This window comes from Neopelma chrysocephalum, unplaced genomic scaffold (assembly GCF_003984885.1).
Source record: "Neopelma chrysocephalum unplaced genomic scaffold, ASM398488v2 Primary Assembly neopelma1_22, whole genome shotgun sequence".
NCBI lineage: Eukaryota > Metazoa > Chordata > Aves > Passeriformes > Pipridae > Neopelma > Neopelma chrysocephalum.
This window is the reverse complement of record NW_020897689.1, coordinates 16,703,722-16,731,089: the sequence shown is the minus strand read 5'-3', so window position 1 is coordinate 16,731,089 and position 27,368 is coordinate 16,703,722. Positions and strand designations below refer to the sequence as shown.

Genomic DNA, 27,368 nt, shown 5'->3' with positions numbered 1-27,368 from the left:
CTGCATCAATCCACATGCAAGGTGGTATGGATGGACAATGACAGAGTGCACACAATCATTGATTGGGGGGATAATGGATGAAAAAAAAAGCTGGTTAAAAATGGATACCACTGATTTTCCTTTGTCTCAATCCAATTATGGTACACTGAGATTCAAAGGGCATACGAAGCTTGATGAAGTTCAACAGAGATTTTTACAGGTGTAAAGAATATCTGTCTACGTAATAGTGTTCTTGAGCTTTGCTTTCTAAGGGTTTGTTCTGTTAATTAGTCAATAGAATAGCTAGATTCAGAAGAGATGTAGTTTTGCTAATGAAGCTAAGAGAGTCTGATGTCTTCCTTCACAACTTTACTGGCAGGAGCCAGTAGTGCACACTAGTTTCCTGATGTAGAAGCGTAGCTTTCCGGATGTGTAGTGTTCCACACAGTTCTGCAGGACTCCTGTACTCCCTGAAATCCTATAGATTTTCTAGTCCAAAGATGTGGTCGCCACCTGCCTCTTTAAGACAGCTGTACTAGGGTTGTCATTATTGTTATTATTAACCTTAGGAACTGGTATTGTTCAAGACGAACAAGTAAGTTTTTGCAGTTTGAGAGCTGACTACCACTCCAGAATATCATTATACTAGTGGTTTATTAAACAGAGAAATACATCATATCCATTCATTTGATTCCTACGTTTAGGCTGAAGTAAAGTCCCCTTACTACAAACTTTCCTTTCTATGAGGGCAAAGTTTGGAGAAGCAAAACTAGTAGTAGGCTAACAGTTGGATTTAATCATCTTAGAGGTCTTTTCCAACTTTAACGGTTCTATGTTTCTGAGTTGTGTGAGGGGTTTCGCTCAATCTTGCCATAGTTTGCTGTTCTCTCCACAAAGCATGAAAGGAGCTTGTTGTATGCAGTGCTTGATGCACTTTGACTTTTCAGGCTATTTATGGTCAAGAATATAACACTCTGTAATGCAGCATTTTTTCACTTTGATGCCTCTGTTTTCTGCTTTCATTTATTTCAGCTGTCTCCCCGATGTCAAATGTTCTAATGTTTTTGGCAGAGATTGCTGAACAAAAAAGGCAGTTGGGAAATTCACTGTTTCAGTTTCTTTCAAGTTTTGCCATATAGTAATTCTTACAGAGCATGCAAAGGCATTCTAGTCACAAGAGTTTACTGTTACTTTCTGTGTTTTCATAATTTCATGAAGTGAGTACACAGCATCAGAGATCTGCCATTTGAGAGAGTAATTGAGGGCCTGGCTATTCCACATCACACGTGTTAAGGCTGCAAGTCTGGAGCAGCATCTGGCTTAGAGTGTTCTACAGGTAGAAGAGATTGAACTGCAGATCTGCACATGGATGGTCAGTTTTGGACATCAATAAAACTATATGTTGAACTCAGAAGAGTTCAGTGAAAAAAACATCAAAAAGAGAAGGTCTGGATGACAGACACAAGGCTGAAGAAACAGTTCTGTTAAGCCTGTCCAAAAAAAGACTGTCCTGCTACCAACCTTCCAAGAGGTAAAACATATATATTGAGTTGCAAAAATAACTGGTACAAAATATTGCAAACAGTGTGTATTTCAGTATATTTCCACAGATCTAATGAAATAAATGATTAATAACCCGACATGACAAGTTTTTAGCAATTCGGTGAGTAGTGACTCTTTTTCTACCACTAACATCAGATAATACAACTTACATGTAAATGCATCTCTAAGCAATAGCAGAGAATACAGCTGAGTTTTGCTCCTTTGCTCCCAGCCCCCAAGACCCAAGAGGTCTCTAAATCTGTAGTGAAATACTATCTCCACAGTGATTTTTTCTCCATGCACATTGTGTTGTTATATGTTTCATTTTTGTCTTTGGTTGCATTCAAGGTTTACAATGACTTTTCTGGGACAACTGAACCCACAGACAGGCTGAATCTGGTCTAGTTTTACGCATCAGCATACATGTTAGATGAAACTCATCCAGACTTTCCAACAAATCACACTTTAATTGAAAGGGTCTCATCTTAACTTAGTTAACACTGACCATTTTTATATTCTAAGCCATATTCATAAAATTAAAATTACATTCTTCTATATTTTAGAACAACTCCTAGTAGGAAACACACATACAGTTCTTTAACACAATGATAGTTCCCTGGTGCAGGATATTCTTATGTCTATTTATTGCAAACAAGGTCATTAAATTCCACAAGTATTGTGATTACATATCTGTAATCTTTTGAAGTCATAAAAAAATTAATATAGGTTTCATCTAGGGAGAATGCAACTGTTCCACCCATAACACCGACTACAGTAAAAAATATGGGAGTAGTATTGTCATAGACTGTACCTCACCCTATGATTTTGAGACTTTTCATACATGCAGTGTCAATTACTGCTCTGAAGATTTTCTACTATAATACTCAAGCCATGGAAAAAGACATCTCATGGCTAGGCTTCATGAATGAAGATTTGGGAAGGGCTCTACCCACATTTGTTACAAGCACGTTGGTGGCTAAAAAGGCCAATACGAGATAGGCATGTCCAGTTGCAAAAAGGCACAGCAGAAAGACTCCTTAGATGGTATATACTGCAAGACACGATTCTTTCTGCGTTTGTCTTTTCTCCTCAAGGGTGATCCTGCGTGCTTTCTCAAAAGCATCAGCAGCGTTATAGATGGTGTGTCTCCAGGCCTCCCGATTGGAGGCCAGAGTAGACCAGTTATGGTGGTCAATATGGCCAAGGCTGAGATGTTGTTGTTTCAGGGAGAGAAAAAGACATCTAAATCCCTTCAATATAGGCAATGAGACAGAACTCTAATTCATATGAAAATTCATTACTGAATCAGAAACCGAATGTTGTTTACCAGAAAGGATGATAAAGTGCTAGGTAAATGTTTTGCTGCCAAAGGGTCTTTCCTGAGCCAGTTCCTTCATTTTGGAGAGATGATCCCCACTGGGGTTTTCTGTTTGGTTCAGATTTTGAGGAGTGAGTTTGGTTTTGGTGGTTTTGTTTGGAGGAGAAATTTGTTTGGGTTTTTGTGGGGGTTCCTGTAGGAATGAAACATCAAAAATTATGGAAAAAAGGTAACAAGGCATTATTTTTTTCTTTTATTTGAAATAAGAGAATTGTTTACTTCCATCTTTCATCTCTTGTTTTGCAAAGTCTTTTGTGCACATGAAGGGCTGTTCAAATCTGTGCCATTTACACTTACAAGCATTTTTGCACCCTTTCATCAAATTGATTTGGTCCTCAGCTCCTTCAATACAGAAGTTCCTTTTCAGAAAATGAAGAGAATGAAGCCAAGTCATTAATCTACAGAGAAATCACAGCATTAACATTCCATCTCAAATAACATGTTATTGTAATACAGGTAAAGATCAATATATCTTTGTGGATTTATTTCTCAGATGATGTCTGGCTGCATTTTATAGCATTATTTAATCAAAATCATAAGACAATAGAATACCTAGGTTTAACTGTCAGCCAATAATCCCACAAGTATTAAAGGCTATGTCCTTGTGGTGGTTTGAAACTCCCACGAATACAATTTCTAAATTCAAGCCCCCCTCCCACAATTTGCCCCTGTGAGAGGGTTTAGTGATGATATGGACTTGATATCTTTTTCACTTCATGTGGAGAGTTTTCAGACAAAACACAACCGTTCGTTATTGGGGGAAGGGGAAAATATTTACAAAGATTTATTTACACCCACATATATATTTACATTAAATTAAATTTCTCCTTTTCTTCAATAAAAGTCCAAGAAGAAAAGAGAAAAGTCTTTCTGTCACTGCACAGGCCACAGTTCCTTCATTTCAGTTTTCTTGTGGCACCGATTAGTGTCCTCCATTTTTTTCCAAGGCAGCAGATTTAAATATGGCAGTCAGGATTTTGGTTCTTACTTTGTGGAAATTTCAACCTCGAACCCGAGCCCTCGGGGGATTTCCTTGTAGATCTTCACTCCTCTTGGGTTAGAACATTGAAGGCAGCTTTTACTTCAGTCTTACCAAAGCTCTTTTGCTCTGTCGCAGCTCGCCAGCATGATAGAAGCAGCAGCAGCAGCAGCAGAGGGCACGGTCACCTCCTCCGCATTCCGTCCTTGCTCAGCTCTCAGGACGACTCCGGGTTTTTCAGCTCCTTTCTCTCTCTCTCTCTCTCTCTCTCTCTCTCTCCAGCTGCTGCTGCATTTCGGGACTCCCTAAGGGTTTGGAAGTCCACCCCTCTTCAGGAAGTCTCTGGGTTTTGGGAAAGTAATACAGTCTTACCCCAAACCAGCTCTGTTGAGTTTTCCTCTGTTTTGTTGCCAGCTCTCCCTCCTGCAGGAACATCTCTGCATCTTTCAGCCGGCTTCACGTTATCTCATTGCTACTGGCTATCTTTTTGGCTTTCAACCATCATTGTCTCTGTTCAGGGCTGCTCTGCTGCTGATTTCAATATCTTCTGCTGCTGCTGACAGTAAGGAAACTTCCAGCTCTTGATTACGGGACCCGGTCCAGCTTTGACACTATACCGGGTCTCCCGTAGCCTCAGCTGGGGGCTGGGAGCCCTTGGCCCCCAGAGGGGCTCACTAGCCCCCTGCTTCCTTCTGACTCAGATCATGGCTACCTACCTTCTCAACTATCTTCACCACCTTCTCTTCTGTTGCTGTGGGTAGGTAATTTCCATAGAGCGCATATGAACCTTTGATTGGTCCAGTATTATCAGTGGGGCAAACCATTACTACCCCAAAGAAAAGGTTTTTTCAAACCACCACAGTCCTATTCCCCTTGCCTGAGGATTGTATAAGTCAATTTTACTACTTATTCCTAAAGACTAGGAAGCATAAGGATGGGTTTCTTGAGAAAGGTAAGAAAAGGGTAAACTTGTTAAAGAGCTTTGAGTTACTGCAGTTTATTAAGACGAAGCTTCAAAATGCACATTAATAGTCATTTTCTGTGGAGACATAGTGTCCAGTGCTCATTAATATTTTTTCATCTGTTCATTGCTTTGTGGTTCTTACATATATGCTAATTTATTATCAAGAAGTCCTCTGGAAGAGTCTATGTTGGCCTTAAAGTCACTACCAGTCTATGTTGGATAGATTAAACAAATATTGTTGATAGATTAAACAAATAATGTATTTTCCCAGATGCTGAAACTCAGGGAAAATATTTTTACCTGCTCATCTATGCCTCACTGAAGTCACAGGTATTAGTCAGGTTTTTTTAAATGAAACTAAATTAAAGCACAATTTTTGTCTCCCTACCTTCACATACTCCCAAAGGAGCTATAATTTAAGATGCAGTGGACATGCTCAGGCAACAAAAATTGTTATCCACTGGTATTCTCATCCTGCAGCTGGCCAGTGTGAACATATGAAATGTGTAGGAGTAGATAACGCTACTAGTGGAACAGATGTCTTTTCATAGTGAATCTGGCAAAAGGTAAAAAAAAAATATTGGATTTTTTCAATTTTTTCATCTGCTTCTGTGTGGTACATTCAATGCTCTAGTGGACATGTTAAGTAGCAATAATTTTTGAAGATTCCTTGAGAATTGGCATCCTGACTATCGAAAAAAGACATAGCCTTGGAATTAAGAAAATTCTTGGCATTTATCTTGGCTTAATTTTCCCTTTCTAAGAGTTAATTTATTCTAAAAATAAATCCCTAACTCCAGCCAAATGAACACATTTGCTGTTTTCCCTTCATACATCAACCCAAGTCCCTCACTGTCTTCTTTCACTTCAAGTTCACAAGATACCATTTAATGTGTAGCTTGGTGGGACAGGCACTTGGTTATCAGCCCCTGTGCAAAGCCACAAGTCATGACTGCAGTAATGAATTGCATAGACCACACTCTGCATTGTCAGAGCAGTGATGCTCACTGTGTTGGGCACCAGCCAAGCCAACTTACGAACTCTTCTCTGCAGTGCATTGTTTCCACCTCTCAAAAGCTACACAGCAAAGGGCTTCTTTATGAATTTTCATATCAGATTCCATCAGAACAGAAAGCTGAGCACACCTGGGAAACTCCCACTCATTGGAAACGTTGCTGAAAAGTGACAGAAATGAAGTAATGATTTGTTAAATATTTCTGATGGTATACTGTATCCTTTCACCTAAGGTGACACAGATTTTGGAGTTCTCTAAGGTTCTCTTATGCTCCTGATGAAGTTTCAAAAACTGTAAGTATGTCTTACTGGTTAGAATTAGTAGCCAGAAAAAATGAGAAGTTTCTTATGGCAATGCTGTGGGAGTATAGTAGGGAATATCCTCCCTAGGATCACTTGGAGGGAGCTAAAGCAAAGTTTTAGTAATTATGTAAAAACTAGAGACTTGGAAACACAGAACACATGAAAAAAAAAGTGCTAAAATGAAAATCAGGAAAGGAAGATAAGCGGATTTCCATGACTGACAGGGTGAAGGGAGTATTTCCGAGGAGTCTCAGATTCTCAGACAAACTCAGCTTATTGTTCCCACGGACTTTTGATATAAGTGTTGTACAACAGGTTAAGGCAGAGAACAGCCATGCACATGTTGGAGAGAAGGACCTGGAACAAATACTGCTGCCTACTCAGTTGTGCTCCTCTCTGACCGACATCCCCACCTCCCACTCTGAGCCTCTCTGGCAGCTCTCGCGCCTTCAACTTGCTTCACTTGAAGAAAAAAAAAAGTTCAAACAGATGCTTTTGGATGAGAAATCCAAACTGCTCCCCACACTGTGATCAGCCTTGGTCTTCAGAGCTAAAGCCGCTCTCCTTAAATACTCCCTATACCATTTTCAAGCTGCTTACACAAGCATTCTCATCAAGTAACCTCAAGAAAACTTTTGCTATTACAGTTGTCTAAACAATGCATCATTAACAACCTCAAGATTAATGTAACCATTATGCTGTAAGCTATAGAAAATCTTACCTATTTTACAATGTTAAAATATGACATGGATGCATTCCAGGCATAAAAGAATCCCATTTCCTGTGGCTGAAATAAATGGCAGATCAGTATTTACAAGGAAAAGTAAATAGTTCTGCTGGCAAAGAGGCAGATTTTCAGTGTTAGATTTCTCACTTGGGTTCATTCCTGACAAGCATTGCTGCCAGGCACTATGGCTCCACACACATGTAAGCTAAACAGTGCCCAGGAAATCAGTAATCTTATCAAAATTAATTATCCCTTTTAGAAGGTGAAATAGTTCCAAAAATAACATTTTCTTTTCTCACCCTGAAGTTTTCCTGCTGTGATGTCTCTATAAATTTTCCTTGACACGATGTCCACTTGAGCCAGCCACTTTTCTGAGCGATTCCCTGGCACTGCTCAGGAGAGGCCAGGGACCACTCCTATTGGGTAGCACTTCTCATGCCATCATGATTTGTAGATGGAATTTAGTACTAAGGATGCTCACTGTTAATTCCTACTGGCCTCAGTGTCTGAAAAATAATAAATAAATCCAGATAACAGTTAATTTTCGTCATGCAGACACAGAAATTACGCAGAGCTTATCCTAAATTAGTTTTGTTTGCATGCCCATTGCTGCATTTTGCAAGTCAAATATTTATATTTTAGTGCTTAGGGGGGAAAAAAAAGTGATGCAAGTAGAAATTAGACACCTGGTTAGAGAACCTTCACTTTAATCAAAATCATTTAATGCTTGGGGAAAGAGAAATGGACTGCAATGTTGAGAAGCTCCAAGATGCAGTTCTGGGTGGTAGAAAGTGTATCTGGTGCAGGAGCCAGGATCCATAAGGTTTTTTTCTGGAAACCTCTTCTAAAACTCCACCATAAAATCCTCATGAACTGAGGATCATAAAGGACAACAGCTCAAAAAGCAGGAAAAACATGTGAATCAGTGTGCCCTTAGCTTGAGGCCGCATGTTTCCCCCTTCCTACCTTAGCTGAGATCACCCGTATCTGTTGCTGAGTGAGCACCACTCCCACCAGATGGATTTTCCTCCACAGCATCATTGCTGCTACTGGGAGCAAAACCTTTTATATGCAGCATAGTTCTACCCTGAGGACAGGGTAAAGTTCACCTGAGGTGCATACACTTGGGCAAAACCAGGAGGCTTGGATTTGCGCCAAAAACAGGGTTGATAATATAGAGATATTCTTGTTATTTCTGAGCAGTGCTTACACAGAGCCAAGGCCTTTTCTGCCTTTCATACTGCCGCACTGGTGAGGAAGCTGGGAATGCAGGGCAGGTTGGAAAGAGACACAGCCGGGACAGGTGACTTCAGCTCACCAAAGGGATTTTCCAGACCACATGACATCTTGTTCAGTATATAAAGTGGGGGCAAAAAGGGGAGAAAATTGGAGTGATGGTGTTTGTCTTCCCAAATAACTGTTACATGTGATGAGGTCCTGCTCTCCTGGAGATGGCTGAACACCTGACTGTCCACGGGAAGTGGTGAATTAATTCCTTTTTCTCTTTGCTTGTGTGCACAGCTTTTGCTTTCCCTATTCAATTGTCTTTATCTCAACCCACGAGATTTCTGGCTTTTACCCTTACAATTCTCTCCCCAATCCTGGTGGAGGAGTGAGAAAGTGGCTGCATGGGGCTTGGTTGATGTCTGGGGCTAAACCATGACAGCAGGTTACCCTGAAGATATCAAGGAGAGGAAAAACAAAATAAAAACCTTACCAAAAAAAAAGTCACAACATACCTGAGTATTGAATACAAGGCAGAAACAGGAGGATGCTTGGTTCTGGAGCAAGTCAGAATAGTTAATGACACATCCATTTTTCACAATCTTGGCCACAAACCTGACATTTTTGCCTCTTTATACTGACTGGCAGAATTATGGGTCCCAAGTGCAGATTTACACTAATTCTTTGCTTGTTTCCACTGAGATAATCTTTCTAGAAGAATTCCTGGCTGCCTGGTGCTATCCAGATTGAGTTGAAGGTGTCATGAATTTCTCATTTTTTTTACTAAGAAAGAAAAAAACCCCACCAACCTATTTTTGGAAGCTCCGTCTGTGTTAGTGCTACCGTGATAAGAGATGGAAGTACTTGAACTGTCTCGTTCCTCATCCTATAAAAAGGGTTATCAGCAAAAAGGGCAACATATGGGTTGTATATGCTACTGTTTCTGTATCAACAGGTTGATTGGGGCACTGAGACAGGTCCTCTTGTTCAAGCTGTCTGTGAGAAATGCTGGTGGTCCGAATCTGCTCTGCTGGCTCTTTAACATTATTTTAGCTTTTGCAGATAGTTACAAGCCTCTCCACTATATCTTGAAAATTATTGTTTCATTTAAATATTAAAACACAAGAAGAGATGCAACTTAAAATTAATCATAGAATTATAGACTAGTTTGCATTGGAAGGGATGTTAAAGATCTTCCAATCCCCCTTGTCACGGGCAGGGACACCTTCCATTAAACGACGTTGCTCAAATGACAGGACAGGTTATGGCACAGGACATAGGATATAGAAGTGTTCCTAGACAGGGTAGTCCAGCTGGCAACTAAGCTATATTAGTCCATCAGTAAGCATATTAATCTGTGTTCACATATTGTAGGAACAACAACATGTTAGAATAACATGTACCATATAAACCAGTTTACCTAAAAACAGTACCATGCACACAAGGCCACATTGGTCTAGTCTTCAGCAGCTGAGAATACCAGTGCTCTTGAATGTATAAACTGAAGAAAAACAGTCTACTTCTGGGCTTGGCATAGACCTAGAACTGATCAAAGAGGTGAAAAGTAATGTGGACCCAGCTACAAAGCAGTCTGAGGCTCTAAATTTATAAGTCACTTATTATAGCAATCAAAGTTACAAAAGCCTGGCTGAAGCCACAAACAGACAATAGAAACACTTCTAATCAAGAAGCAATGAAAAATGTTCAGTCAAGGACACTTATCAAAAAATAAGTAATAGTATCGCAAAACTCCAGAAAGAGTCTTGAAAACATAGGTCATCGACACCACATGCACAAGCAAAGCATGAAACACTGAGCATTGTGATTTCTATTTGTGTGGCACCAAACTTAAAAGTAACATGAAGAGTTTAGAAGAAATTGTTTTCATTATCTGTGTAAAGTGCCAGTAAGTCTTTGTATTCCAGCTCACAAACAGAAATCTGTCATTAGTCAGCATTTCAGCAGTAAGCTAGGGAGAAAATCAGGACTATATCTATATAGAAGTCCCCCTATATATGTATAAAAGCAGTATGGCTTTCTTCCTTGTTTATGCTCCCATTTCACATTTGTGGAAGGTATAACAGCTTCTTCTTCACTTATTTCACTCTTTAAAAGATTTTTAGTAGATGTCTTTTACAAGGTTTACCTTCTCCCTTTCCCACCCCACAGAAATCAAACTGCATGTGATAACTTCATAAACGTCTTTTCTTCCAATCTTTTCCAGTCCTCTCTGCCTATGACTTGGTTGTGTTTGTTTTTTGGGTTATGTCTGGTGTTTTTTTTCACAAAAGAAATCTTCTGGACTGCTTTCCAGAATCTCTGATTTTGGTTTTCTTGATAAAAGGAGAGAAGAGTAAAAAAGCTTTTTGTCTTCTGTCCACACAGCATATTTCCAATGTATTGCCTCAGAAGTACACCAGCTTGTTCTTCATGCTTTGTATGATTTGAATAGCATGTGCTTTTTGGCAATGTTCCTCATTCTAGGGAAGATTTTAGTAGTCTGAATGAGGTGATAAACACATCATGACTAAGGGAGATGAAGGGTAAGCAGAAGTCCCAAGATTAAAGTTGGTTTTGCCCCAGAACAGATGACTGGCTTTGCCTCTGGAAAGGGACAGAAACAACTCACAAAGTGACAGATGTTGGTGGCTCACAGACTAAAAAATTTGGAAGTATTTGAACACTTAAATGAAGGGGGAGCGGTGGGAGAGCAGTAGGGGAGAAAAGGTATGAAGGAAAACCTGACTCTCTGAGACTCATAACTTCGGCCTGATAAATACTACAAAAAAAAAAAAGCACTTCATGTGGTTTCATCATGATATTCAGTAATCAGTATTTGCTATTCTGCTCAGCTCCCTGATTTTTATTTCAATCAGCTTTTCTGCAACAGGAAGCTTTTATTCATCTTTGGCCACAAGCAGTCCCATTGACTTTTTTTCCATTCAGATCTCCTTGTTACATGTATATTTAAAAGATATTAATGATTTGCCCTATTTCTTAAAGAAATATCTCCAAGACCCGCACTATATTCCTGAAAAATTACTCATCCAGATTTGAAAAATTAGTAGTGTCTTCTTACTTTACTCATTTAAATCATTAGAGTTAAATAAATAAATATTTAGTTGATTGCTTCTGTCATCAAGCAGATACGAAACATGAAAGTATCCAAGTAAAAGCTGGGAACAAGTGTTAAATAGCCAGTGATTAAATTACATTTGTTACTAAATTTTTAAAAATTAAGAAATACTGCTTGTAAGCATACTAAAGTATAAACTCTGTTTATTGGGTTTAATAGTTATGAGCAATGTACTATTAAGCAGCTTTTTATAGTCTCTCTCAGTGGAAAGCTCTGTTTGACACCGACCAAGTAGCTCTTTACTCACAAGCTCATAACATCATCTCATCACCATGGCTACCATTGTAATCCTTTTTATTACCATTTAGTATCCAAAAAGGGTTCCAAGGGAAAAAAAATATAAGATTCTTCACTCTCAACTTCCAAATCACAAAGTATATGTGAGGGACCTTCATATTAATGTCACTGAAGCACTTTGGTGCACTAACAGGAGGAGTTAAATACGCGTGCTTGTTATGACACTCTGAGTTCTCAGAGCAAATAAGCATTTGTAGGGTAAAAAGGCAGATAACTAGATTTCCAGAAAAACTGTATAATCCAAACATCAAAGAGCTACAAAAGATTATGATTAACTTCTCACTTTCCCCGTTGTTAAGGGCTGACCTACATGACTGTGTTAGAGATGTGGGTCTATGTCCTCAGACAGAGAAAAAGTTCACTTCTAGCTAGCTGTGGGCATGAAGCAAAAGAGGCAATGGTGAAGCTGCTCTCCCTGTATCTTATTTCATCCAAGAATCCAACTATTTTACTGAAATAAGTGTATGATTCTTTCCAGATAATGAATTATATTTCTTGGCTGGTATGAAACTTAATGGCTTTTGTGGCAGTGCAGCTTATCACTAGCAGGTGTTTTGCACCACAGAGTGAGAGAGGAAAGCATTAATTTCTTTTTCTCTTTGTTTGATTTTTATATTCAATCATCATTATAAGTATTCCAAAATATTTAAAAACACCCTTCGAACTATTAACCCTCATAATCACATTGAGCTCCTCTTTAGAGGTCCTCCTAGTGTGTGATATATCTTTCACCAGATCACTAGAATGTGTGCTAAGTTTCTAAAATTTCTTTAATGGAAGACATGTTAGTTAATTCAGCCCAGCAGACAACATGGAAATATTCAAGTCAACTATTTTTCAATATTTTTATCAGCTCTTTGTACAATTTCTATTAAAGCTGGTAAGAATTCCATCTCAATATTTGCATTTGACACACTTGTATCCTTTTGACATATCAAAATTCTATTTATCTTTTTTAGCAATCTTTATATGTTTCTATGGATTTTTTTCCATTCTAATCTAAACAACTTTGTTTCTCATTTGAGAAAATTTGGTATAATCTTAGAAAGAAAATTAAATTCTAAGTATTGTGAAGGTTACACTGAATGTATTCTTCGATACCTTATCTTTGAAGTTGTGCCCTTGAACCTGAGGTTGCTCTCACATGTTTTCTTACCCTGTTTTTGACTTACTAACTTAGAACAATCTTGGCAGTAGTAATGCCCCTGTACAAAAAGGTGTCCCTTCTTCTGTGTTTGATCATCATCCCAAGATGAATATCTGGAGATTTTTTTACCTTTTACCCTCACTTTTACAGATTGCTTTTATGAAGATGAATCCAGAACCCACCACACTGATTTAATTAAGACAATATACCGACTTTGATGGTCCTTGTGTCTTATTATAAACTCAGTAAATATAGTCATCCTTGGAATAAAAGTCAAAATAAAAATCAAGAAGTATGTGAAATTCTGGACTGAAGACACCAACTAAGAATAATATCAGACAAATCAAACTGCATGATATGGAATTTAAATAGTATGCTGAAAAAAAAGATCTGGTATACCATCAATTATTGAACTGCACTTCAGCAATTGCTGATGAATCTTTAACAGGTTTATTATCTTTTTGGTGTAATCTACCAGATAGACACCACATATCAGTCCTAAAGTTCCTCTTAGGAGAATTACAAAGTTTAAGTGACAATTACATACTTATTCAGTCCTATAATCAAATAACTGACAGCTTTAATAGTGAGCTAACAAAACCAGCAGTAGATGAAAAACAGCTTAGGAGTGTGAGTTTGCATGCAATGACAAGTCTGACAGAGGAAAAAGCAAAATAATTTGACTATGTTTCCATCAGGTAAGAGGGGGGGTTGCATCTTGATAAACAGGGGATATAAGATGAAAAACCTCAAATTCCAAAACTGTATTCTCTAAACTTCAGAGAGCTTAACAAAGAGCCTTCATTGTATGCTGAAAACAGAAAGAGTTAAGATTGTCTATGACATCTTACCGTGGCAAAGCTAAAAATTTGAACAAGTTATTTGGAGATTGCACAGAAAAGTTTAAATATCTTAGTTTTGCTGGGTTTTTATTAAAGATCCACCTTGGAGAATAATAATTCCATAAGTGAACCATTGCAATAAGAAAGATAAGAAGCATGGTCATTTGTATTTCAGCTTTTGTAGGCAGAAGAGCACTCCAGTCTTTTAGAATTTTTGATGAAGTTTGGACAGCTGCATTTTGTATTGCAGTTATTGCTGTTCTAATGCTTACTTTTGGCCCTGTAAAGGGATTCCTTTTCCTTAATAACTTAAATGTCCTTCAGATTCTCATGTTAGACTAACAAAGACATTGAGGGATTTCTGGAACTAATATCCAATACAGCAAGAAGTACACAGTCTAGTTTAAGCCTGTAAATAAGTTTGTGTTGAAACTGATGAAATTATGTTGAAATTAATGAATTTAGAAGTATTGCTAAGTTCGACAGACTGATGAACCAGGACACTCATTCACAAGTAGAAAACAAAGACCAAGAAATGCAAGGAATACATTGCAGTACAGTGAATTTTTGATTACAAAAAAATTCCAAACCCCAAAGGCCAGAAAAACACATACATAGGGTTTGTGGTTGGATAATTTTTTATTATTGTTCAGCAGGTGGTTTTGTTTCTCTTCCATTACCTTTTTGTTATAGTTTACTCATATTGTACTAATTAACTTCCTATATATATATATATATATACACTTGAGTTTGGGGCAAGCTGTTTGGTTTTCTTTTGTTTTTAAAAAAGATCACTAATACTAACCACGTTTTGAACAAGTTTAGAACTGATTTCTAAGACTGCATGGTTCAGCTGCTGACCACCTGGGTGCCCTTTCAGCGCACTGAAGTCTAACACTTATTCACACTGTTGCAGTGCCAGAACTCAGCTGCTCCCACAGATTGAAACTGTGGGGAACCCAGGGCAGAGAGACTAGTTGGAGAAGTTATTGGATTATTTCTAACACCTCTCATTTCTCTTTGCTTTCGGCTGAAAGGAAGATGGTCTGTGCCCTGCTGAGACAGTGAGATCCGTGCTGTGACCTGGGCATATCCACACAAGAACAGAAGTACAGAATTTCTACATTTATAGCAGTCAACTATAAACTTATAAAGCCCTTCATATTTTTGATTGCCTTTCTCTGAAACTGATATTATAAAAGGGAAAAAAATTACTTTGATGTCTGTCTGTGAGACCTGATATCTTTTGATGCCTTCAAACACTTCGGCAATATCAGTCATGAACATGTGATAGTAGAGGCAAGTTGTTTATTGGTGTGCAGAATAGACAGCTACAATTCCCTGAGTAAAGATAGCAGTTCACATAAAAGCAACTGAGATTTATTAGGCTAAAAAACTATTTCTTCAACTACCAGAAGAGAGGAAAAATACAGATTCCTCCTGCTAGTCAGATTTTTATTAGAATTGCATTTTTAACCCTACACAGTCAAAAACCCAAGACATTTACTCCATGGAATAAAGTCATTGCTAAAGTTAGGGGATCTTTTCTGCAGAGAAGAAGGTTCCAGATTCGGCCAATGATACAGCTGAAAGGAAGGGGGCGGGTATGGACACCACGGAACAAGCACTATGACAACATTTTTGCACGTTCTTAAGTGAGATCACCTCCAGCACTTGCGTGTAATCAAGAAAGTGCCTACAAGACACCACTATGGAGGAATTCCCCAAGTCCCTTGTACAGAACTTGGCATGCTCGGCTGCCTCTCATACTGCTGCATGACGTAGGGGAACAAGCACATTGAGTTTCCAAAGCTGTATTCACTTTGGGGTAACTGTGCCTAAGTCTTTGGGACAAAAAACCTGACTCAAATGCTAGCTTCCAACAAACTCCATAGCAAAGGTGACCTTTTCATTACTTGGCTTGTGAAACTATAGGCAAAAAATGGAGCAAAACTCCATGATATGCCTGCAGCATATGCTTATGTCATTCTCATGGGAGCACACAGGCGTGTGAACACCTTTTTTTATAAGTTTTTATGTAAAGGAAGTCAAGAATCACAGAGCAGACTGTGTACTCTGTATTGCTATATCATGTAGTTGGTAGTATGAAATAAAATAAGACAGAATACTGCAAAAAAGCAGAACCATAATAAAGTACTTTTCTTTGCTTGTGCTGTTTTATCAATTTACTTAATAATTTATTTGCTTGGATTTCCATACTTGTGATATTCTGCTAACCCAGGTAATTATGCATCAGAATACGGGACAATCAGAAACAGATGTATTTATGTCTCAACATGGTGTCAGCTTACAGATCTTAAACAGTTTTACCAATTTGCCAAAAGATGCATATATTACATTATTAGGAATTTCTTTCATTGGAAAGACAAAAAAAAATGAAACTGAAATGCGATATATTTTACACCATGTACTTTTTGAAAAAAGTGATAATCAGGAACTCTCAATTGCCCTCTAAAAAAGATTTCCTCCCCAGGGTTATATTTTTTCCTTTATTGCTATCACAACATGAAGGAGTGAAAGTGTCAGGCAGAGCCATAGGGACTCTTGTGCATGTGTCCTGCCTCAGTTTGATGCCCATGCCCTGTGAAAAATACCTTTTTGTGGCAAGATCATAGAATCATAGATTAGTTTGGGCTGGAAGGGAACTTTAAAGGCCATCTAGTCCAACTCCCCTCAGTGAGCATCATTTGACCATCATTGACATCAACTCGATCTGGTTGCTCAGAGTCTGATGTACAGCATCACGCTGCCCACGCCCTGCAGTGGGATAAGCCCGCAGCCATCCAGGCAGTGAATACTGAGCTCTCAGACCCAGCACGACCAGCAGATGCCACCTTCAGTTGAGATTTTTCTCCCCGTCGCTGCACAGCGATACCTCGAGACGAGATGTGACTTCAGGTAGTTGCACAAATCTCTTTTCAGCGCTCCAGCACTTTTAAAACACCCTCTCTGCGGTTCACGTTACCTGTCGCTTGCTGCCTAGATCGAGACGGTCCACTCTCAGGATCAAGCTAAGGAGCGTCACCGGCATCCCTCTCCTGCAGGGACCCGGACCCGCACCCCCCCGCTCCGGGAGTCGCACCACCGTAGCCGGGCTGGCAGAGGTCAGTGCATCTTTTCTCTCCCTCCAAATCGCTCTGTCCCATCGGGAAGGGGGGTATGTTTTGCTTTTTCGGGAGCATACCAAAGACAGCAGCTCCCCCGAGGGCAGGAACCCCGTGGTTTGCGGCCCCCTGGCCCAGAGGCACTGCCCAAGGACGGTGGGGACAGCGACTGGGTGGGACCGCTGTGTTCCTAGGTGAGCGCTGTCACCTTGGGCTGGTTGTCACTCCGGGGTACTCTGAGACTGAGCGCTGACCCTGCACGGTACTCGCCTGTGTGGGAGGAGGGAAGGAGCAACAGGTGGGACACTTCGCCCTTGGTGATCTCCCTTTTCTTCCATCAGATTCGCAGTGGGCAGCATATGTGACTTTTGTGGTTAGATGTGCCAGAGGAGACAACTTTGAGAGAGCAGGGGTCTTGCCTTTTTTCCTTCCCCTTCCAAGTCATCCTCATCACCAACAAGCCTGGCCACCCTCTCCTGTGGTCATGGAGAACTACTCCTTCCCTGAGACCAATTCCTCATGTGCAGACTGCACTGTGAGAGAGCATGGGGATCTGAATATGTCCACTTAGTCCCAGGTTCTACGTCACAGTGCCTGTCATCTACTCAGTCATCTGTGTCGTGGGGCTGACAGGCAACACTGCTGTCATCTATGTAATCCTCAAAGTGCCAAAGATGAAAACAGTAACCAACACCTTCATCCTCAACCTGGCCATCGCTGATGAGCTCTTTATCCTGGTGCTACCCATCAACATTGCTGACTACCTGCTCCTGCAGTGGCCCTTTGGAGAGTTCATGTGCAAGCTCATCATTTCTATAGACCAATACAACACTTTCTCCAGCATCTATTTCCTCACTGTCATGAGCATTGACCGCTACCTTGTTGTGGTGGCCACGACCAAGTCCAGGAAGATGTCCTACTGCACCTACCGAGCAGCCAAGATTGTGAGCCTTTGTGTCTGGTCCTTTGTCACAGTCATCATCCTGCCCTTCACTGTCTTTGCTAAGATACACAAGGAGCAGGGGCACTCCCAGTGTGTCTTTGTGTTCCCCCATCCTGAGAGTGCGTGGTGGAAAGGCAGTCGGATCTACACCCTTATTTTAGGCTTTGTCATCCCAGTGTCCACCATCTGCACCCTCTACATCACCATGTTGTGCAGACTGAGACATATGCAACTCAATTGCAATGCAAAAGCTCTGGACAAAGCCAAAAAAAAGGTGACGATGGTAGTTGTCATCTTGGCTGTGTACCTGCTCTGTTGGACACCCTATCACCTTAGCACAGTGGTGGCCCTCATCACAGACATCCCACAAACTCCACTCATCACTGGGATTTCCTACTTCATCACCAGCCTAAGTTATGCCAATAGTTGCTTCAACCCTTTCCTGTATGCCTTTCTGGATGACAGTTTCCGGAGGAGCTTTCGCAAACTGATAGATCGCAGAACCACCTCATAAAACCAACCCTCTGTCTCCTCATATGTACCTCCTACAGTCACCTGCTTTTCCTGGGTGATTCCAACTCAGAGAATGCTTTCTCTGCAGCCTCCTTGTGATTGCCTACAAGTCTTCAGGTTACCTCACTACCCAAGACATGAACAGGGAACAAGTGTATCTTTCTCAACTGTTCTGCACTCATTTCTGTAGCATTGCTTTCCTTGCTATTTTTTCTTTTTCTGATTTTTATTTTCATTTTCATTTTCCTTTTTCATACCTTCTCTCTAACGTGCTTTCTGACCTAGGTTTGTAGCACACAGAGCTGCAGCAGGTCCCTTTTCCCTTTTTAAAGGTATTGCTTTGTGAACTCAAGCCACATGACTGTCTCAGTTACTGGTGATTTGTAAAGCCCAATAAAGGTATGTTACAGTGTCTTGCTTAATGATTCCTCAGCCTCTTTCCTATCCATAGGACCTACTTACCCAACGTCTTGCAAACTTACAATAATTGAAAAAGGCACAACTCCAAAGAATAAGGAACAAACCAAGATATTGAGCTCATTTCATTTTACAGAGGACTGAGATAAGGTAGTCAAAATCCATGAAAATAGATAAGAGAGACCTCAGTCTGGCTTTAAGGAAGAAAAAGCATGCCCTGACTAGTGAATAAAACACACAGATGTGGGTTTGGAGCCACTTGCTCTGGAAAATAACAGTGCACTTGGTGGTTGTAGTTTGTAAAACCTGCAGCTTTTGTTTGTATCAGAGGTGATGATTACTTTATTATTTAGTGTTTATGGTCCATCTTGTTGCACATACAGTTGGGTTTTTTTATTTTTGGTCCTAGAAAACAGAATCAGAGAGTATTTTCAGAACAAGTTAACATTTAAGGATTTGAAAAATTCATAAATAACATATGCAGTGGTTAGGTTAGTTTTAAGCTATCTCTCACACACTTGTATTCTGGCTTGGGTTTTTTTTTTTTAAGATTTATTAATATTTCTCTCAAGGAGAAGAAGTGAAATGAAAAAAATAAAATTTAAAAAGAAAACACCTAAAAGATTATGTAAATTTTATCTGAAGGAGGACAGAGAGGGTGAACGAAAGTTTCACTAGAATTCACATATTCAACACTGCATGAGGAGGTTTATTCCTCCTATCTCCTCTTTTAGCCCTCTAAGGAAAACTAAAAAAATGTGGAAGACCAAGAAAATATTTGCAGTCACTTAACATTTGTCATCTAAGTGGTCTTCCCTGCTCTTCCCTGCAGCAGATGCTAAATCACTGTAACACAAATTTTGTTAGATATTTTCCCCTCCCCTGGATACAGAGAGACAAGGAAGTGTGGCTAAGAAATCGCATTTCCACAGGAAGGGATGATGAGCTTCAGGAAGTGCATAAGGATTCATGTGATACATCCTCAGGTTTGCAGGTGCCTCCTGAAAGCCCTTGCACCTCCCACTGATGCAGTCTAAAGTTCTACCATAGGCATGTGCAAAGTTTCTTCGGCTAAATCCTTCTGAAGAAGTTCCAAATGAAAATTTTACTTGCAGATTTTAGCAATTATGCAAATCCTGGTACATTATAATACCATATAACCGGGTTGATTACTAAATCATTTCTCCTTATAAGACATTAATATTCTCTGAGACAGTTAGTGCTAAATTCATTATCCAGTCTAGCTGTTATGGAAATGGAAGGTTTCCAACAGTGTCTAGTTCTGCTTCATTGGAGGGTGTATGATTGACTTCCATCAGACACAGAAGCTGGCCTTTGAAAGAGCAAGACCAAAATGTGTCAATTACCCATTCCCACATCACGTGCGAAAACGTGCTTCAGGAACCAGAGTCCCACACTTCATCTTTCCGACTGAAACAGAAGGTAATTAACTTTTCCCACCAGCTGTCTGGTGGTCAGTCACTTGCCATGGAGAAAGATGTTAGTCTGTGTGAGCTGAATAGCAAAGCCTCTCCTTGTTTAGGCTGCTGGTACACACAGCCATGTCTCTTGTATTCTTAAGTCATCACTTTCATAACAACATTACTTGTGTAAAGACTGCATACAGTTTAAAAAATAAACAGTATTATTCTCAGAAAAGGGTTGTTGTTCCCTCATTTGTTGTGATCCTTCCCTGAAGACTGAAGAATTCCTGTGCTCAATTCCTCTTGTCCATAGGGCAAAATATGAGAAGTATTATCCACTAACAAATTTCACTTCAAAGTATCTTGAACTGCTTGTCTTTTTTCTATCATAAACATAAAAATGCAAACAGAATATCACCTATGGTAAGCACAATCCTTCCCTAAATTCCTTCTCATTATGGAACCATCTTACCTGTTCCTCATAGTAGGATGAACAACCAAGAAGAATCTGTGTGTCTCAAATGTCTGGAGTTTTCCTAGAGTTGTTAGTCGCAGAACAGGCTGAGATTTGAGCAAGAGCCCACCTCTGACATGGGTACTCATCTAAATTTCATGCATTGAGCAGGACTCCCCTTGCACAGCTGTGCTGTCTGTGGTGTCCATGACATGTCTGGGAGGTGGAACTGGAGCTTATCCTATTGCAGGCATTGCAGATTGGTATCCACTTGAAGGAGGAAGCTGAGCCTGGAGAACCTGGGGAGGGTGTTGAATGGTAAGTAAGGCCCCCTCTCATCCTGAAGAGCTTCAACATTAAAACAGGTGATACCCAGTTCTCCTTCCATCATATGCCCTTTTGGTTTGGGAAACAGAACATTCTCAGCCTAAATGTGACCAAATCCAACATTCAGCAGGAAAGAGGGAGGTTTGACCTTCAACACTGCTGGTCAGCAAGGATGACCTGATGCTGTATAGCAGCTAAACTTTGGCTTCTGGAGCAGCAATAACAAGGAATTTGCTCCCCTTAAATATTTCTGATTTCTTTTTATTTTTTTTCCAGAGGAGTAATTTATGCTCCTGTTCAGACCATGCCTCACCAACTATAATGAAATTTAAGAGTGTCACATTGTAAGACAGTATAGTTGTTGTAAGGAAGTATTTTATTTATATGAAAATGAGTAAAATAAAAATAAATCCATTTTCCCCAGAGCGTAAATCTAACTTGCCACTGATCTTGCAGATATTTGATACGGACTTCCTTCCAGAAGGAAATCGGAGAAAAGAGAAATCAGATTATATAATTAAATAGAATAGAATTTCTTTTTTTTTAAGGTGAATTTTTTCATGGTATTGAAGTGGGAATGAGAGAATTTGCTGTCAGGCTATTGCTATCCTGCCTGATGGAAGTTGCTTTAGGTGCACTTTAACCTAACAGCAACTACTTTGTAGGTTCCCTGGTAGGTGAGACAGGCCAGGAATGAAAGACTAAGCCTTCTCAGGGCTGAGACAAAACAGCTTTTTGTAGACTGTCAGCATCAAATCTCCTCAATACCTTGGCGTCTAAAACACACACACTCCTTTTCATGAGCATATCCCTATAGTCTATATGTAGCAAGCTATGGAGACCCAGAGAGTAACCGTGTGTGACAACCAAGCACCCCTTCAGCTAGGAACCCTGAGTGCATGTGTCCCTCAGTGGCTAAAACACATTCTCGGAGCTGTGATTAAAGATATCTGGAAAACTAGATATTCCTTCAGGACCACGAGTTCTCTCTAAATTATATTTAAAAATCGCTCTTCATACTTTCTCAGCAACAGCACTGTTGCCTGGCTATTCCTGAGCCAGCTACCCCAAACCCATAGCTGAGGTTGACCACCATCGATCTCTGTGCTTTCTTTGGACTCTTTTGGCAGATTGCACTGACACCAGAGGATTTAGGCAAGTTTCTGACTCAGCTCAGGTAAGCTGGCATAGTGGAAGGGATCCATCGTGCCATGGGATGTTTCATGTTCCAGATATGTTGGCCAAAGCAGCCTTCAAAACGTACATCTTCCCTATCATCCCTATATCACTTACTCGTTAAGTTTTGCACCTCTATCAGTTGTATTTTAGAGACTTTCAAGCATCTCTCCAAGTAGTTTTTCCACAGCATAAAGTTGCTCTGAAGTCAGGAGCAGCACATCAGCAGGAAGCAGGCAGGTTAAGGGAGGAATACACAGAGCCAAAGGAGAATGGATCAAAGGGTGGTTAGAGAGAAAGATCAGAAGGTTTATTCAAAAGCACTTTCCTGACCTAACAGTGGTACTGACATGTACACATATCAATATGTCATGAAACTCCAAAATCCAGGTTCAAGAAGTTCTCACACTGAGTTCTACCAGGAAATTCAGGGTCTGCTGCCTAATTCCTAATTCTGAATAGTTGATTCTTAGAGCATGTATATTCATTATTATATATAACTATATAATACTTAATAGGACACAAAACATTATGCAATTATTTCCTGGCTTACTTTCAGGCTGCCTGTCACTGGTGCAACAAGCTGAAGTCTTAAAAATGCTCTCCACGAGCACGGCTGTGACATGGGCAGATTTGTGATCCCTGTAGTACATATGGACATTTCCCTGCAGCTGCCTCTGGTTGGGCACATCCGTCAAAGGAAAGTTCATCTTCAGAAAGGAACATTTTTTTTTCATGAAGTAACATTTTGTTTAGATTTATCCTGCAAGCTAAACCAAATTCATCTAAAAATTTTTTGAATTCTTAGATGTTTCTAAGAACCAATTTCCTTTACTTGTCTCCTAAGAATGTTTCCAGTTTCTGTTCTTTTTAATCAACTAAGTGATAATTTTTTTCTAATAAAACTTTTGAGAGCAAAATGTTCCACACTTTTCTTGTGCCTACTCAAACTAAGTACTCCCATTTCTAAAGCAAATTAATACTCTCTTTTTAAGTCTAGTATTTGTAGAAAGATTTATGCCATAAGGACTTTCTCTTAAATGAAGAAAGCACCAGTTTTACCCAGTTATATTTGAGCAGATGGAGTTTTTCTCTATGAGTTCAGAAGTTCTGGAATTTCCAGAGCCTGGAAATACAGTAAACACTCCTTTTCCAGAGACTATTCGTACGGGGGCCTAACAATTTCAACTGTATAACTAATTCAATGGCATGACAGCCAAATTCCTGGAAATAAAACATAATTAGATTAATTGATAGTTAATCAAAGAGATTAAAGGATCTGATATTCACACAGTGCAGGCAGCAGATGAAGCAGCAGCTTACAGGCTTGAATTTAACAGACTAACATTGAGTCTAACATCGACATTGTTTTCTAACATACACAGCACAACATGCAGCTGGCAACCCCCCCACGTGTTTACATATGCAATGTAGACAAGGTTTTGTTGTAAATGATTGCTATTCTTTTGCTCATTCTGGTAAGCAGCTGCTTATATGAGCAGCCCAGTCATGAGAAGGAAATGATTCCATTCTCAACCCTGTGTGAGGGTTCGCTGCTCACCACTATGAGTAAGGATCTTGCAGACAAACCCATCCCAGTTACAGTGGTCCCCAGCCCCCTCGGCTTGTTTGGCCTTTTTCTACTTTGAAGTAATTTCACTGTGGAAATCGGGAAAGTTCTTTACATTGCTTCACCAATTTAAAGCATGATTGCAACACAAGGCAACGCTGTGCATCTGTGGTTCAAGTGAGAGAACATCACTAACTTCTTTTTCTGCATTACAAAGTTAAGAAATTAGAATTAAACTCTGCATAAGTTTTATATGTTTTCCATTTCCCTATCTTCTTTCATAGCCATCTTTTGGAAGTGTGAAGAAGAAGCACAAATTATCGATTTATTGCTAAGACAGTTACCTGAAACTCTGCAAGTGCTTCCAAAGTATTTTTCTACTTGCAAAGCCTTTACACCACCAGAGGGAGTTCAAAGACAACTTATTCAGCAAACGTACTGAGTGGAAAAGAGTTTCTGCTGTCATGCCAACATGGAGCATGTATTTTCTATGTAAGGCATCCTTTCCTCAAATTTTACTCAAAAGCATGACAAATAGAGGATATTAAAATATCTTTAATGAAGGACAGAAATTTCCTTTAATAAAGGTCAGAATTTCCCAAAGGTGTGATCTCAAACCTGTTTACCATTTTTCTGTTTCTTTATAAGCATCCTCTTCAAATATATGGTACTCTTACATCCAAACAGGCATGATGTCTGTTCACGCAGCTGAGGACCCATCTGCTCCTGCACGTTCCCACTCCCCCTGGAGGGAGTGGTTTGGGGGAGCATTGGGCAGATCAGCAGGCAGAAACCACCTCTCCTTCACAACATTCTTTGAGCTAGGGTGGAACTATGGATCCCCAGCTGCCCTAGGACAAGGATTTGGATGACTCTGTACTCTGCTTCCCACTATTTTCATTAGCTTGATTTTTTTTTCCCCATTATTTCCCTTTTCCCTGTCTCTGGTTCCTATTATCCCCAGAGTGTATTTAGTGTTTTGGACACTTTCCCTACTTTCAGATTCCAGCCCCGAGGTGGCACTGGTTCTTCACTGACAAACCATTATTGTTTTCCTAAACAGGAGTTAAAGACTAATAAGATGTTCCAGAGGGCTAATTCGGATGCTGTGTTATAGAAATGACAAAACCAATACAAAATAGCAAGGCGAAACAAAAAAATACTGGGTTTTTTCATTGTAAACTACATATAAAATGGCATGACTCCATATGCATTTGAAAAATTTGAAGATTGGTACTTTTTAACAGATGTTGGTTGAACAAAGTCTGCTGAGATCATAGGAGTAGTTTAGGTTAAACTTCGATTAAAACTCCTTTTTGCTCCCAGATTCAAATTTTTTGTTCTGACATTAGGCAGGTCAGTAAGGTAAGGGATTCTCAGCCAAAACTCTCACGTCCTCAAAGAAAGCTGGTGATTTTCTTTAAAGAAAATATGTTCACATTATTCTATTTTTAAGGTGCATATTGAAGAAAAAAAACTCTATGTTTCTAATAAGGAGGAAGGTGTTTAATAATTTAGATATCTGGCAGAATTCCAGTTGGATACAGTTGGTATGATTTCAATATAGGAATAGCCAACAGTTAATATGTCCTTATAAATTACTACAGGTTCAGGTGTTGCTACAACCCCCTTAAATACTGTAGTATATATTTGTGTAACTTATTGGCGTACAACGTCCATGTGGTAGCAGATTCCTTTTCTGCAGAAGGAAATGTAGGCTACACTACCTGGCACCCGATGGGTAAACATTCTTCAGCTCTAGCTCTGAGGTGCGTTACTTCTGCATTACATCCTTGCCTACTGAGGCCAAATCAAATCAATAGAAAATTGCTAGAATAGTGGAACTGTTGGTTGATTATTGTTATTTACTGTTCATACTATGGTAGCACCAAAATGCTAACCAGCCTAGGTTATTGTGGTAGACATTTACCCACCTAGGGAACATTAAGAGCTGCACGAGGAAATTTGCAATCTAAAAGAGGTAGACACTTTTATTTTTCTGGGGACACTGGCCTCCTGGAAGCCTGAGAGGACCATGAGCCTGCTCCCTTCCATGTCTCAGAAGAGACATGTATTTTCCTAGGTGTACTTTTCAATTCTGCATTAGATTCACCTTAAAACTGAATCTGAAAAATTGCACGTGGGCTTTTATGCCTCAGTCTGAGTCTGTGTTATGAAACAGATCTTCAGCTAAAGAAATAAGAAGGCTAATTTCTGGTTGGCATAGTGACATAGCAGCAGTATGCTATATAAAACTTTCCTCTCATTTATATTAGGTACCTATAGAAACTATTGTCTTCGTATGTGATGAGTCTTAGAGTTTGGCATTTGTTCTCTCTAATAAGCTAAAGCTACTCAAGCATCAGCAAGAACTAGTGCGATAGATCATTTTTGGGTTCTGGTGCTGCAACAAGTGATGGCAAATTTGGACAACTAAATGTGCAAATTTCTTATAAAGGGAGAAAGCACCTAGCTATCATTTTTTGGAGATACCTTCACTAGTTTGAAACAAAACCAGAAAAAAACAAAACCAAAAATGAAACCAAAAAAACCCCAAAGCCAAACCAAAACAAAACCCAGACCTAATGAAGCATTAAAAGGAAAAGATTTGAAAGAGTTTGATAATCTTTCCTTTCTTCTAAGATTTTGATACTTATCTGATATACTTTTTCATTCACATGGGCAATGTGTGGTAAAGAGAATACCAAAATGTAATACATCTTCTCAAAAGCTGCTGTTCCCAAAAAGCTCAGAGCATACTTCAACCTTGTTGACAAGTTTATTTAGTGTTTACTTAAACTCCATTAAAACCAAAAAGACATAAAGAAATGTTATCTAGATAAATTAATCCCGGTATAAATAACTTAGAACACAGTTAAATGAATCAAGCCAAGCTGGAATATATGACAGGAGAATCAATGCAGAAGTCACTCTAGTAGGCCCTACCATTGTTAATGATCATATTTTGAATTTTTGCTATATCAGTTGCTGGACTTAAAGTGTCAGCTGTTCTTCTGTCCCTCCCCTGTCTACTTTAAGGCGACTCCAGCACTCTCTGCACAACAGTGCCTCCCACTCCTTCTGCAAAGGGATTTTGTAGTTTATGTTGTGCTGCAAAAGCTTTCAGGAAATGCAATCTACCTACTAAGAAGCACATGTCAGGGGCCATGATAAAAAGCAAAGCAAGGCAGTAGCAGTGTTAATTCTTCAAGGATGGAAAAAGAAAATGTGGCATAAACAAAGAACTGCTTCCTTTGTTGTTAAAAGGTGTTTGTACTCAGAAAAACACCTTGTGACAATTTGTTAAAAGAGAATCTGACCTGGAGTTAGCTGAAGTTAACAGGAATGGAGAGAAAAATGACTCTCAGATGCTCTCATGCTGAGATTCTGCACACTGCTTAAGGGACCCAATGCAATTCTCAGGCAAGGGTTATGAACCTCTTAACATGCAATGAGAAAATTACCGGATGCTATACTTTATGTATATATAAATCACTACTAAACGCTTAAATAAATGAAGCAATTTATAACTTACATGAGAAAATTTTGGACTTAATCAGATTATTTCTTTTTTACCAAATTGCAGAGAAAAAAGGAATGCTATGAACAAAAAATGTGGCTGAGCACTAAAAGCTATAATACTAATATGTACAAGGAATCAGCCAACCTAAATAATTACTAAACTAATTAAAATCATCCAAATCTTACACAAAATTTCCAACCATTTTCCCAGAAATTTTATTGAATGAATGGGTCCAACTGTGCCTCCAACACTGTTCATAGTACAGTTAATTTAATTGCTCCAAAGTTAAATTGCAGAGTTTTTAACTCCCTTTTAATTTACTTTCTAACAGGAAATTCAACTGGACAATATTTTAATAATACAC

General features: G+C 39.4%; 1 protein-coding gene across 1 annotated transcript; it reads left to right on the top strand.

Annotated features, from left to right (window-relative positions):
* The first annotated feature begins 17,141 nt into the window (after positions 1-17,141).
* NPBWR1 (neuropeptides B and W receptor 1) lies at positions 17,142-18,536 on the top strand. The gene is given in 2 exon segments (XM_027673941.1): positions 17,142-17,218; positions 17,220-18,536. Coding segments are annotated over 2 exon segments (972 nt in total). The 3' UTR covers positions 18,115-18,536.
* Positions 18,537-27,368: the final 8,832 nt, after the last annotated feature.